Source organism: Garra rufa, chromosome 12, assembly GCF_049309525.1.
Source record: "Garra rufa chromosome 12, GarRuf1.0, whole genome shotgun sequence".
In the NCBI taxonomy this organism is placed as follows: Eukaryota; Metazoa; Chordata; class Actinopteri; order Cypriniformes; family Cyprinidae; genus Garra; species Garra rufa.
In genome coordinates this window covers 1,209,176-1,222,518 of record NC_133372.1, presented here as the reverse complement: position 1 = coordinate 1,222,518, position 13,343 = coordinate 1,209,176, and the positions used below count along the sequence as shown (strand labels likewise).

Below are 13,343 nucleotides of genomic sequence, written 5' to 3'. Positions count from 1 at the left end.
TGCTTTTTTTTGTTAGCAATTATGAGTGAAAATAGCTCTGTAGCTGCACTTTTAACGTCTTTGAATAAGTTCCTCCGGTTTGTAGTCGTCTAAGTGTGTGTTTGCGTGGAGAAAGCGGCCATCGGAATCAATACCATCTCGCACGGCCCTGCGATTATCAGCCGCAGAAATGACAGGCCTGTCTGCGAGCGGCGCGTAGGTTAAGCCCAACATTAACGGTGACTGGGGCAATTAGGAATGTCATTTTAATTATCTGTGGCATCGGAGTGAGAGATGTTCCTTTTATTTGTTTGAAATCAAAAGCAGAGGAGCAGGTAGCATCGGCACGAGAATGGCAGCCGTAATCGCCTTTGTTCCCTTTGACACTCGCAGAAGACGCCGACGAATAGAGAGTGTCATCAGAGGAGAACTTAGCCGGCAAGTAAACATTATCGTTTCTTTGTGTCTGCGCTCTGGAAACACAAAAGACTGATTAGAGATGAGGTGAGGAATCACTGTAATGGCTGCCGTGACATTAGCAGGTTGGAATTATTGTGTTGAAGAGCACAATACCGGCGTGTGATAGGCTGTCTGTCAGCCAAACAATGCTCTCGCTCCAGAGTTTTTACTCCATCTGAAGTTCCACCCAACCCATCATTATTTATCGGCCTTTTCAAATCTTCCAGCAGCGAGTACAAAGTTGATGGATTTTGTTTTTAACTTCTCAAGATGTCATTTCTACTTTGTGGAAGCGTTCTCTCTCTCTCTCTCTCTCTCTCTCTCTCTTGCTGCTCTGCCTTTCTCTCCTTCTGTCTCTCCTAACCATTTTTCATAACCTGTTCATGAACACATGCTTACTCATTTTGAGAACTTATAACATCCTAATGGCTTTGTGCCATCACAGATTTCTCTGGTGTGATGGTCAGGAGTTATATAAATGTACAATAGCATCCAAAAGTTTGGGGTTTAAAAGATTTTGTAGTGTTTTTGAAAAAAGTCTCTTCTGGCTGCATTTACTTGATCAAAAACTGCTAAATATTGCAATTCAGAATCATTCTAATATGTGACCCTGGACCACAAAACCAGTCTTAAGTCGCTGGGGTATATTTGTAGCAATAGCCAAAAATACATTGTATGGGTCAAAATTATTGATTTTTCTTTTATGCCAAAAATCATTAGGAAATTGAGTAAAGATCATGTTCCAAGAAGATTTTTTGCAAAATTCCTACTATAAATATATCAAAATGTAATTTTTGATTAGTAATATGCATTGTTAAGAACTTAATTTGGAGAACTTTAAAGGTGATTTTCTCAGTATTTTGATTTTATTGAACCCTCAGATTCCAGGCCAAATATTGTCCTATCCTAACAAACCATATATCAATAGAAAGCTTATTTATTGAACTTTCATATGATGCATACATCTCAGTTTTGTAAAATTTAACCTTATGACTGGTTTTGTGGTCCAGGGTCACATTTGCTGATTTGCTGCTCAAGAAACATTTCTGATTATTATCAATGTTGAAAACTGTTGTGCTGCCCAAACATTTTGTGGAAATCATGATACATTTTATTTTTCAGGATTCACAGATAAACCAAAAGTTCAAAAGAACAGCATTTATTTGAAATAAAAATCGTTTGAAACATTATAAAAGTATTTACCATCACTTTTGATCAATTGAATGCATCCTAGATTAATACAATAATTAATTTCTTAAAAATAAAATCTTATTGACCCTAAACTTTTGAATGGTAGTGTATAACAAGAAAACGATCAATTCATTAGAAATAATTACATTTGTTTTAGTGTGGCTGGAGTAACAGTGCAATACATCATAGAATCAATCAGATGATTTTATCAAGCAATTTGCAACCATGCAGTTGAAGTGGCCATTTTTTGTCCAGAACTGCCTTTTTTGTGGTCAAACTTGTGCAAGTGCTCCAGTACCGACAGCCTGTCCAGAAAAATTGCGTCCGGTGGCTGGGCGTGTGAAGGGTGTTTTGAATGTAAATGTGTTGAAGGTATATCTGGACCACACACCAAGTCTGAATGTCTCACTTATTCTTTTGGCTTTTCTATTCTTATTTCCTCCCTCCCTCTTTCTCTTTCTCCTTTCTTGGGTTCTTTCTCTCACAGAGAGCATTACTCAGTCTGAACTTGCCTAAACCCTTGTGGTCACACCTCTTGAAAAGGTTTTGTTTCCCCTGTCAATTGGTATTCAGCCCAGGTCACATACGCACACACATACACCGTTTTCATTTTAATTTGCACCTGTTGTGCAGTTGTTCGGGAGGCAAGTGCAGACCAGTGGATTAACCAAAGATCATGTTAGGAACAGATATGCCTAGTGTAATCTTTTTGTCCACAGGGGAATGTTAAGATAGACTGCGCTTTGTGTGTGCGCGTGTGTGTGTGTGTGTGTGTGTGTGTGTGTGTGTGCTGGCATACTCTCGCTCACCAAAACTAAACAATGCACAGATGAAAATAAATATAAATCCACGTGGAAGGCCTTTCTTTATTAACTCATCCCAGAGGAATTTAACGCTCCTTCATAGCTGATGTATCACAAACATGGACGAGCTCAAGTGATAACTTGTGTAATAATCTGTGATATTGATCATCTGTTTGTATATGTGTTTTCTGACAGTGTTGGACTATGAGAACGTTGTAGAAACCGGATCGGAGACGGAAGAAGAAGACAGACTACTGGTGTCGGAGGAGGACGGCCTGCTCAACGGGGTGGGGAGTCCAGTCAGCCTCGTCAACCATGAGTCTGTGGCTCCGCCCTCTCCGACCCTGGGTCACACATTGCTAAGGAAGACTGTGGATGATGAAGATGATATGAAGGACAGTGGAATAGAGAACGTCTGGCACGAAAACGACTTGCTGAGCGCATCAGTCGATGGTACCGGTGAGTTCTGGTAACTTCCTTTACAAAAACATGAACTTACCTTTAAAGACACACTCTCTTTTCTCTTAGATATGCACATGTTATCTTAGAGACACACTCTGTCCTCTTAGATACTCTTAAACACACCCATCTTCTCTAAGACACACCCCCTCCTTTCTAAGTCACATGCATCTTCTCTTAGATGCACCCTGCATCATTTCAGACACACCCTCTCTTCTCATAGACACACCCCCTTTTATAGTGACACACATTTGCTTAGACACGCCCTCTATCCTTTTAGACACACCCTCTCGTCTCTTAGACACACCCCCTCCTTTTATAGAAACACATATTTTCTTAGACACACCCTCTCTCCTCTTAGACACACCCCCTCCTTTTATAGTAACACACACTATCTTAGACACACCCTCTATCATTTTAAACACTCCCTCTCTTTTCTTAGACACTCCTGTCTTAGCTACACCCTCTCTCCTCTTAGACACACCCCCTTTTTATAGTAACACACATTTTCTAGATATACCCTCTATCTTTTTAGACACTCCCCTTCCTCTCTTAGTCATGCACATCATCTCTTAGACACACCCCTTCCACACATAGCCACGCCCCTCTCCTCTGTGTGTTGTTCTTGCGATTGTGTTGAAACCTGCTGTCAACTTCCAGTGCAACCACAGCAGAACGCTTCTCTTTAATTATCACATAAGACCAGTTTCTTCCTGTAATCGTCGGAGGCGCATGCGGCCCGGTTTGCAGAGCATCATTGGTAATTGCAGTAATAGCAGAGCGTCGCGTGTCCGTGTAAACGCGGCTCCCGGTTTCCTCCTGCAAGCATCATTGGTGCGGGAGGCGCAGTCAGAGACGCAGAGAGATAAATACTCTTAATGAGGGAGAGAGGTAATCATTAAGGGAGGCCAGGCTGCTGCTCAAGTCATTAAGAATCTTAAATGAAATTTTTATTTTTATGATAGCCATTTACATGTGTAATAAGAGTCAATGATTCTTAGAAGCGTATGACAGAAACATAGGAGTGTGAGAGCCCATGGAAGACAGACCATCTAAATGAGCACTTCTTCGCTATTCATTTCTGCTAATGAACTAGCTGTGCACAGAGGCGAGAGAAAGAGGGGGCGTTCGCTAGTCTAAAAATTTAATACGCCCCAAAAAAAGCCGGGGTGGTGGCATTAGGAATACTATGAAGTCTGATTTTCCTTCAGGAGAGCAGCCGGCTTCATTATTTACAGCGGTTCGGAGAATCCAAGCTTTTTCGGCCGTCTTTAGTCCAGGATTTCTCACACTTCAAGACCTCTTTCATGACCCCAACTGTTCGAGATGCCATAGAATAGCACAGAAATGGGAATAGTAGGCCGCCCACATCCACTGTTATATATGAGACTAAAATAATACAGTGTGGTCTTACGAAAGTAGGTATATATTAATTATTTTGTTAAAAATTTTGATTTTAGTTTTTGTTTTAGTAGTTTTGTCTTTATTTATTTATATATATATATATATATATATATATATATATATATATATATATATATATATATTTTTTTTTTTTTTTTTTTTATTAAAGTTAAAACTTTTTTTATTTCAAAAGTTGTTTTATGGCTTTAGTTTTAGTTATTTTAGTACTTTAACTGAAAATGAGAAATGCCTTGGGAATTACCTAAAATAAAATTAAGTTTGGTGTAAACAAAAATATAAATAAATATATATATATATATTTTTAAATTATTTTATTTTGGTTAACAATTATTTTATTTCAGATAACCTTTTACATATTTTTTATTGGTTTTACTTAACGATAATAACCCTTCCTCACTCTCTAAATCAACTATAGCCCTGTGTTCATAATTAGAGTCCTTGTATATATTTGAATTTTAAGTAAACAAGTCTTAAAGTATACTAACTTTGATAGGCAGTGATATATTTGTTATTATTATTTTCAACATGATGCCGCAAATGCTGTTGATAGAGCTTAACTCATATTGAACCCTGAACATTCCTTTAATTTGATAAACCCTCTTGGAGCCGGAATGTCTGTGATTCCGCTGTGTTGCAATTCCATGATGCGTGTGTGTGTGTGTGTGTGTTGTGATAAAAACCACGGCCATGTTTCTGCGCTGCTGGGGTGACGTTCATTAGCTCCGGAGGAAGACGCCAAAGTCTCTCTCTCTTTTCCTCTCTTTTGTGTGCTCTTTCCAAACTTGTGGGCACTTTCCTTCTGTGTCTCTGTGTTTTTTCTCGCGTTTGGTGCCGGAGTGTCTGCACTGGTACCTCAGCGCATAGCTCTGTCCTGAGATAAGCCCAGCACGCTCTCCCTCGCTCTTTTCTTGTCTGTTTGCTCCGGTCAGTCAGATTGCTGCGTTGGTGTCGTCCTTGACTCACTCTCATCTCCCATAATGCCCTTCACTAGTGTGTGACATTGTTATCACTGACAGAGTCTTTAAATAAATCACCTGCGTTACTCCCCGCCCTTGCCTTTTCAATTTTTTTTTCCTCTTTTCTTGTATTTCGGACCCTTCCAAGGACCTCAGAGAGTCAGGAGGTTCAGACGGGAGCCGTGTGTTTTCACAGAGCATGCTAACGGCCCGTACAGACGTGAATGTTTTGAGAGTAAACCGTACGGATGGAGTGAAATCATCAGGAGGAATAGATTCAACACGGGTTTCCTTCAGAGGCCTGTTTACTCACCCACCACCTCAAAACTGATTTATCAGCCTCAGACGAGAGTACAACTCCCTCGGCTCTCTAAAATGAGGAGGACTAGCTCACCTCCTACTGGAATATTTGCCCCGTGGTCCCCCGAAACACTGATAGTAAAACTGATAGAAACAAGGAGAGAAAAGAAGAATTCCAACTGTGGATTCCAGTAAAAGCTCTGTGGAGCAGAAGAAAACAAAAGATGCCAGGAAAGATCAAGATAACTCAAAAAAAAAAAAGAAAAAAAAAAAGAATTAAATAAATAAATAAATAAATACTATATTTATAATTATTATTAGATTTGTTTTATTATTATTATTATTATTATTATTATTATTATTATTATTATTATTATTATTATTATTATTATTATTATTATTTATTGTAAATAATAAATAAAATTAATAATAAATAATAAATAAACATACATTTAAATAAGTTATTTTAAATAAATATGCTTTAAAAATAAATGAATAAATTATAAAAAATAAATTAAGGCAGTTGAATTCAAAACGCATTGTTTCATTTTTTGTAATAATATTATTTATTAATGAATACATGTAATGTAGCCGTGTAATGTTTTTTATATGCCCTTAAAAGGAATAAAAATGGCTTTTATAGTGCATTTATATTTGGTATAGTGCATTATATTATGGTACAATATATATATATATATATATATATATATATATATATATATATATATATATAGTAAGTAGAATATATAGAATATGCGACCCTGGAGCACAAAACCAGTCATAAGTAGCACGGATATATTTGTAGCAATAGCCAAAAATGCATTGTATGGGTCAAAATTATTTTTCTTGTCAAAAATCATTAGGATATTAAGTAAAGATCATGTTTCATGAAGATATTTTCTAAATTCCCTATGGTAAATATATCACAACTTAATTTTTGATCAGTAATATGCATTGCTAAGAACTTCATTTGGACCATTTTAAAGGCGATTTTCTTAATATTTAGATTTTTTTTGCACCTTCAGATTCCAGATGATGTATAAATCTTAGTTTCAGTAAAATTGACCCTTATGACTGGTTTTGTGTCCTACTGGTTTGTAGACATTTGCTTTGTAGACAGCAGTCACCAGAGAAAAGGTGATGTTTCATCATCTGTATTAATAATTTATGCTCACAGGTAACTTTATCTTTGACAGCCAGTGCAATAACAAGAGAAAACCCTGATAACTGATCTCAGAATGATGATGTTTAAAGCAGAGAGTTGATGCAGTGATGTGTTTCTCATGATGTCAGTGGTTTAATTAGAGACTCAATGTTTAGTTTGTGTGTCAGAGACACGGAGCAGCAGCGGATCAGTGAACTGGAGATCAGAAGACTCATCCTCACCGTCTCTCTCTCTCTCTATCTGTCTCTCTCTCTCGCTCTGTGTTTGCTTGTTCAGGTGGATGGAACATTCTTGAGCTGATCTCTGAGTTTGCTCTCGCTTGTTTCCCAGCGCGCTCTGCTGTGTGTGTATGTGTGGGATTGTTGTCAGTGTAAATAAGTGGGTCATTTTGAGTCCTACACGAGATGCAGAACAAGATGTTTTCTGTCCAGATGCAGTGTGTCAGTGAGCTAATAGATTCTCCTCTGTTTCTGTCTTTCTCTCGTTCACAGATGAGCTGAAGGGAGACTATGACACTATGGGGCCCGATGCCACTTTAGAGCCGGTTGGGAACGGTACAGGTGAGTCATGTGACTGACTTGCTGTATTGATATAGAGTGCATTAGTGTCGCCTATATTTTCAGCAGCACTGGTTCCGGAGGTATTTTTCCCATTCGTTTTTCTCATAGGAATTTTAAAAAGAAGTCTTTGTTAAAGTATTATAAGCAGTGAAGCATTATAAGGTTTTAATCAAAGCAAAAGGTAGAAAATCGGACAAAAAGACAAAACTGTGTACCAATGAAGAAATATTAATTTAAAGTTGTTGGTTGCTATCCATAGAAAGAATATTTTTTAAATTCACTCCAAAAATGCTTATATAAAAACGTTAAAGTATTTTGACAACACAGGGAGACTCGATTACAGAAAGTAGGTTTTGGTGCACTTTTTTCACTGCCACTCTCTGATTGGTGAAATTTTTGTACAGCATCATGGATAATGTAGTTTTTCACCATGGGAGCTCACAACAGTTCAGTCTTTAAAGGTTTATCAGTTACTGTTAAAAATCTATTTCTCTACGGAGAAAATTAATGAAGATTTACTTCCGGGACCCAACTGTTGTGCTTTATTAGCATGTCTGCTATGCAGCTTTTAATGCAATCTGAAACCTCGAACTTAAAAATGATTGCACTGCTGAGATTTACGCAGCAAATGCACATCAACAGTGTTGATCTGAATCCACAATCATCCAAGTGATTCCTGCTCCCTGTTCGACATCATCATCACACACACAAGGGTTTGTTTTATGAGAAACACTGTTAGGCCGTGTTTGAGCTGTCATCGGTGATGTAGTTCAGGAGGAAGGATGTGTAGTTTTAATAAAGCTTTCTAATGTTAGACACACACTCCAGAGATAAACAGCTCCGCTGTGCGGCCCACGATCCTCCTCTGCAGGGAGGACCGCTCTCAGCTCGAGCGACAGAAGTGGAAAGAAAACATTAGGGCGTAGACTTTAGAGCGCTTTCTTCTGCGAGCGCGAACTTCCCCAAATCGCATTTGAGGCCAAAATCTAATTTGTGCGTAAACTCGATTTGTTTAGATCATGTAAGCCGCAAAACCCACAGCAGCGAGGAGCTAAACGCGTTCATTTGTCGGGCCGCAGCGCTCACGCGTGTTCACGTGAATGATAGCGAGGCAGGTCTAGTAATGAGAGAGGAGGGAAATCATTTGCTCTGTTAAATAATGTTAAAGGGCTGCCGGCTCTCTGACATTTTCAAGACATTTTTGACAGCGACACAGCCCAGCGGCTCGACCTTTGCACAAATGAGACGATAAAATGTTTACTGTCAGACAAACCTCACTACAGAGTTTATACCTAACACAAGCTCGTCCTAATTAAAAGGTAGCTGATGAAACTCAAGCTGAACATGCGCCGTCTCTCTGCTGTAATATTTAACTTGTCTGACAAACGGGTGAGAGCTATTTATTCTCCGTTAGATAATATTCTGTTATATAATAACGTAAAACACCTTCGCTTTCCTGTATCTGCTCTTGTAGAGAAATGATGTGGAGAAATAATTATGGCACTGTCTTTGCGTCTGTTTCGTACATACACTAATTTTCCATATGAGCACCTCCCAGAGCAAATTTTATTGCTCACAGGATGTTTTTTTCACAGTTCACTACTCGCTTCTCAGTTATGTTTCATGTTGTTCTCAGAAGTTTCTCCTAAGATTCCCAAATGAGTGACTAGTTGTGATCCAGTACGTCTACAGAGCTATAAATTGAATGTGGAGAGCAGCTCAGGTCATGCGTTTGAGTTCATATTGGGTTCTTCTGAACCTTTAGAAGAGATGAGAAACATCTAAGAAGAACTTAGAAAAGAGCAAACTATTTATTCAATCGCATTGCTGTCTTGGAGAAACAATTGAGATATGATTTGTAATTTTTCTTTCTGTGGGCATTTTCATGAATAAAATGTTTGCTTTTTAAATGCCAAAAAAAAGCACATAGCCTCAGTCCTGTTGTGTCTTCACATCAAAATGCCCCCTCATTTTTAATGTAATTATCAGAATCCGCCTAGTTAGGAGAGCCAGGAAGTGATGCTGGGATTACGACATACATTTCTGCTCCTGACTGACTGCCTCTAATACATTTAAAAGTAGAAAAAAGGGTTTATCGTTAAAAGCTTTTCCACAATTCCAATGGTTCTCCTGTTAGATTAAGTCATATTTCTTATTTTAGTGGCCATTAGGTGGCTAGATAAGGCAGTAATTTAGATGTATCCCTCCCAACACGTTTCTCTAATGTTCCTGCGTTCTTTTTATCACAGCTGCTGCCGCATGTTTCCGTCACCTTCCAGTGCACCATATTTTTTGCATGCAAGCAAGGATCCAGGTTTTATTTAAACATATTCTCTCTCTCTTTCTCTGTGTGTGTTTCTAGTGAAGAGCGTTCACTGCGCTACTGAGTTTGAGGATTTCTTCGGGAAGCGTAAACTGGTGGACAGTGAAAGTCATGTGGTCAGCATTGCCGAATACCTCCAGAGAGGAGACACAGCCATTATCTACCCTGAGGCACCAGAGGAACTCTCCCGCTCCCGCCTCGCCACGCCCGAAGCCAATGGACACGAAGAGAACGGTGAGAATGCCGGGCAGCTGTTGCTGCCGTCTGATTGGCTGCGTGCCGGAGTGTTTACCTTTAGAGCGAGGTGCAGCTGTCCGAGTGGTGAAATCACAAACCCTAAATTTCCCGTCCCGAGGGGGGCAGCCGGGGCGCATTACGGCACATACCTCTCTTATGAAGAACGTGTGAAAAATCAGACATGCGAGCCACCAGAAGTGATTACAACGGAGAGAACACAACTGGCCCCAAACACTGTCAGCAGTCGCACTGTGTTCAGGTTTAAACCATTGTAAACAACTGCTTTTAGCTAGTTAGGGTTAGTAGTGGTTTATTCCAACACAATCCAAAGAAGTCAAAGCCATTTCTGTGGTTCCCATCTAGTTCAGCTTCAATACCCAGATTTAACTTTGAACATCAAGTGGCGAACCAAGACAATTTAACAATTATACAAAAAACCATAATTATTAACCGCATAGAACCTGCAAAATACAGTTTTAATACAAGAATGTTCGGTACCACTTTACTTGATGCCTTTATGTATAATACATTTTGAAAGTTTATGTATTTTGTCTTTTCAGAAATTATTGTAACCAAAATATTGATTCTTTGTTACAGTGCAATACAATGTTTTAAATCAAATAGGTGAATTAGATCTGTGGTTATAATTATTCATGAGATCATACAGTGTATTATGAGGACATAATTAGGACATAATGAGGATCATTACAGGACATTATTGATGCATTGTAATGCTTCTATAATGCATTATATATGAAGGCTTCAAGTAAACTGTTAACAAATGTTTTTATTTTAATGTTAAAGCGCAAAGGTTGCTAGTGGCCGAAACAATGCTCATATTTGCAATCGTCAAATAAATAAAACTGACAAAGTGTGCATTATCTATTCCCAAAACACTCAATGGGTATTGAAATTGACAGATGACATCATCTTAAAATGGATAAACATCATCCAAATTATGGGCCTGGCTAGCATAGCTGTCTGTCACTAGCACATTCCCACTTTAGGACTGGAAAATAGTTTAAAACCTGAATGTGTTATATTTCTTCACATAAAGCCCATGAGCAAAACTCAGCGAACTGTGTGAATTTGAATGCACCTACCATGTGTGTTCATGCATTGGCGTGAGTGCGTGTATAGGTGGCAGTGCCAACTTTGACGGCAGCACACAGTGGAGCAGATTGTACAGATACCTCCTCGTACCACCCTGGGCACGGCGCCCATTCACTGCCATTGATTTGCTGACCTTTTGGCCCGCTGCCCCTCTCTCTCTGCTGCAGACCTGCCACCTGGAACTCCAGATGCTTTCGCCCAACTGTTGACCTGCCCCTACTGCGACCGGGGTTACAAACGCTTGACTTCCCTAAAGGAACACATCAAGTACCGGCACGAGAAAAACGAGGAGAACTTCGCCTGCCCTCTGTGCAGCTACACGTTTGCTTACCGCACTCAGCTGGAGAGACATATGGCCACACACAAGCCAGGACGAGATCAGGTGAGCCGCACTTCCTCTCTCTCTCTCTCTCTCTCTCTCTCTCTCTCTCTCTCTCTCTCTCTGTGCCTCGCTCTAGCTCTATATCTAATGTGCTGTATTCCCTCCGAGAAAAGATATCATTTTGATTGGCAATCATTATTAATTTTTCATGGCATTTTGAAGATGCAGATCTTTTAATGGTTATAGCCTTAATTGAGGTCTAAATGGTTTTTTGATGGCCTGCTCTGATATGATTCTGCAGTCTTATATTCACGATCGAATGACTATGTTAATTTCCAATTTAGAAATTGTATCCGCTCTTTAGGTTTTCTTTTTTATGTTCTTTAAAAATCAGTTTCTCTGCGGTGACAGAGTAACACATCATAATTTCCATGTGCGTAAATGATAAACGTGAGGCGAGCACTCTGCATTTTACCTCTTAACAATCTGTCGCAGCATTATTTACACACATTATATGGGTTGTTGTGGCTGTCGTGTCAAATTTAGAACGCATTTCCCTGTGTAAACAGGTAGCTACACCAGGTCTGGCAAAACAAGCATGTCTATGTAAAACAAAGTGATACGCGGATCTCTCTAGAGACTGAACCACTTAAAACTTATCTTTACGACTCAAAGCGCAGTGTGACATCAGAACCGCTCCTGTAATCATCTGAGATGAGGTACAGCAGCTCTTTTATCTCTCAGACATGACGTTCTGACTAGAACAGAATGATTTGATACACGACGAGCTGCCAACTTCTTCACCTGATGCCACGGGCCACTCAAAACATGAACAGATGGCCCATTCTGCACCCGTGACCTCTCTAATCCACAAATTACTTCCTATTTGTTGGTCTTTGTTTGTGTGCTTCATCTTGAAAGACTTTCCTGTTGAAAATTTGCGGTTGTCTGTAAAACCGACGGCCATTGAAATTCATCCGTGATGTTCAGTAGAGCGCTCTACGTGCGTATGTGACTCTGGTTCACAGATGAAGCTGATTTTTACTTGCTAAGCGCAATAATATGCAAATACCCAATCAAATGCCCCACCCACATCATGCTTGACACACTTAGTGCAAGAGTATCACGCCGGGCGGAAAAATCCCTCTCCTCTCGCTGCTGCCAGTCACAATTAGGCCGACGAAGTGACTGTATCACATCGAGGGTGATGGTGAGACTAAAACCTGCCTCCATCCTCAGAGGGAAGGTGGGGGGCTTAAAGCAGCTGTTGCTGTTTGTTTATGCGACTCAGCAACATATGAGCGAATGGTGGGGTCCCTCCCCGCCGTGGGCCGCACGGCTCCCCGCTTGATGTTTGAAGGTTGCCGCTGTTTGAACAATCCTCCCTGTGTCCTGTGCTTTATGCCATCTGTCTCCAGTGGAATGCGGGCCTCTCTCTCTCCCCACCAGTTGTCGGAGCCGATCATGGGCGGCGCTCACAGGCCTTTTGTGTTCCTCTGCCCGTTCGACATACTCACCTCCCACTCTGAATTAATTGTGCTTGCCTGGTGCGCTCTCTGCTTCTCTGCACTGACGCCCGTATTGTTGTTGTTGTTATTGTTATTATATTTTGATTTTCGAGGCTCTGCTTTGAATTGCAAATGTGAGGGGCGCAGCGCTCATGTTCTACCTTTGAACAGCAAATGAAGTGCCTGCCTACGAGCCGCATTCACGCATTATTAAAGAGACGTTTGAAGCCTTTAAATTCTACAAATTTGTGTCCAATTACGAAATTGCAACATTTATGCGAGCCCACCTTTTTGCGTAATGAACTCTTTGCACAGGTATCTGAAGGATGTGTTGGTTAAATATGCATGGTTTATTTGGAACGATTATGCTAAATTAGATGAAGTGGATCATTTCTGCCTTCCTAATGAGGAAAGAAGTCTTAAAAATAGGATTATTTTTGTTCTTTTTTTTCCGCTGCCAGTGCAGCGTTTCTGGCTCTAGAGTCAGGAAATGAAAAGGTATGAGATGCTCTGTTATCGCTGCTCAAATGCACCCAACCAAAG

The 13,343-nt window shown here is 39.9% G+C and overlaps 1 protein-coding gene across 2 annotated transcripts in view; it reads left to right on the top strand.

Moving 5' to 3' along the window:
* The window catches only part of zeb2b (zinc finger E-box binding homeobox 2b), a 43,117-nt gene that overhangs the window by 20,143 nt on the left and 9,631 nt on the right, over window positions 1-13,343 (top strand). For both annotated transcript variants that reach the window (XM_073851335.1, XM_073851334.1), the window contains exons 2-5: window positions 2,628-2,891; window positions 7,229-7,297; window positions 9,660-9,854; window positions 11,138-11,352. In XM_073851335.1, the coding sequence (XP_073707436.1) occupies window positions 2,822-2,891; window positions 7,229-7,297; window positions 9,660-9,854; window positions 11,138-11,352 (549 nt within the window). In that variant the 5' untranslated portion in view covers window positions 2,628-2,821. The remainder of the gene's footprint in view (window positions 1-2,627; window positions 2,892-7,228; window positions 7,298-9,659; window positions 9,855-11,137; window positions 11,353-13,343) is intronic.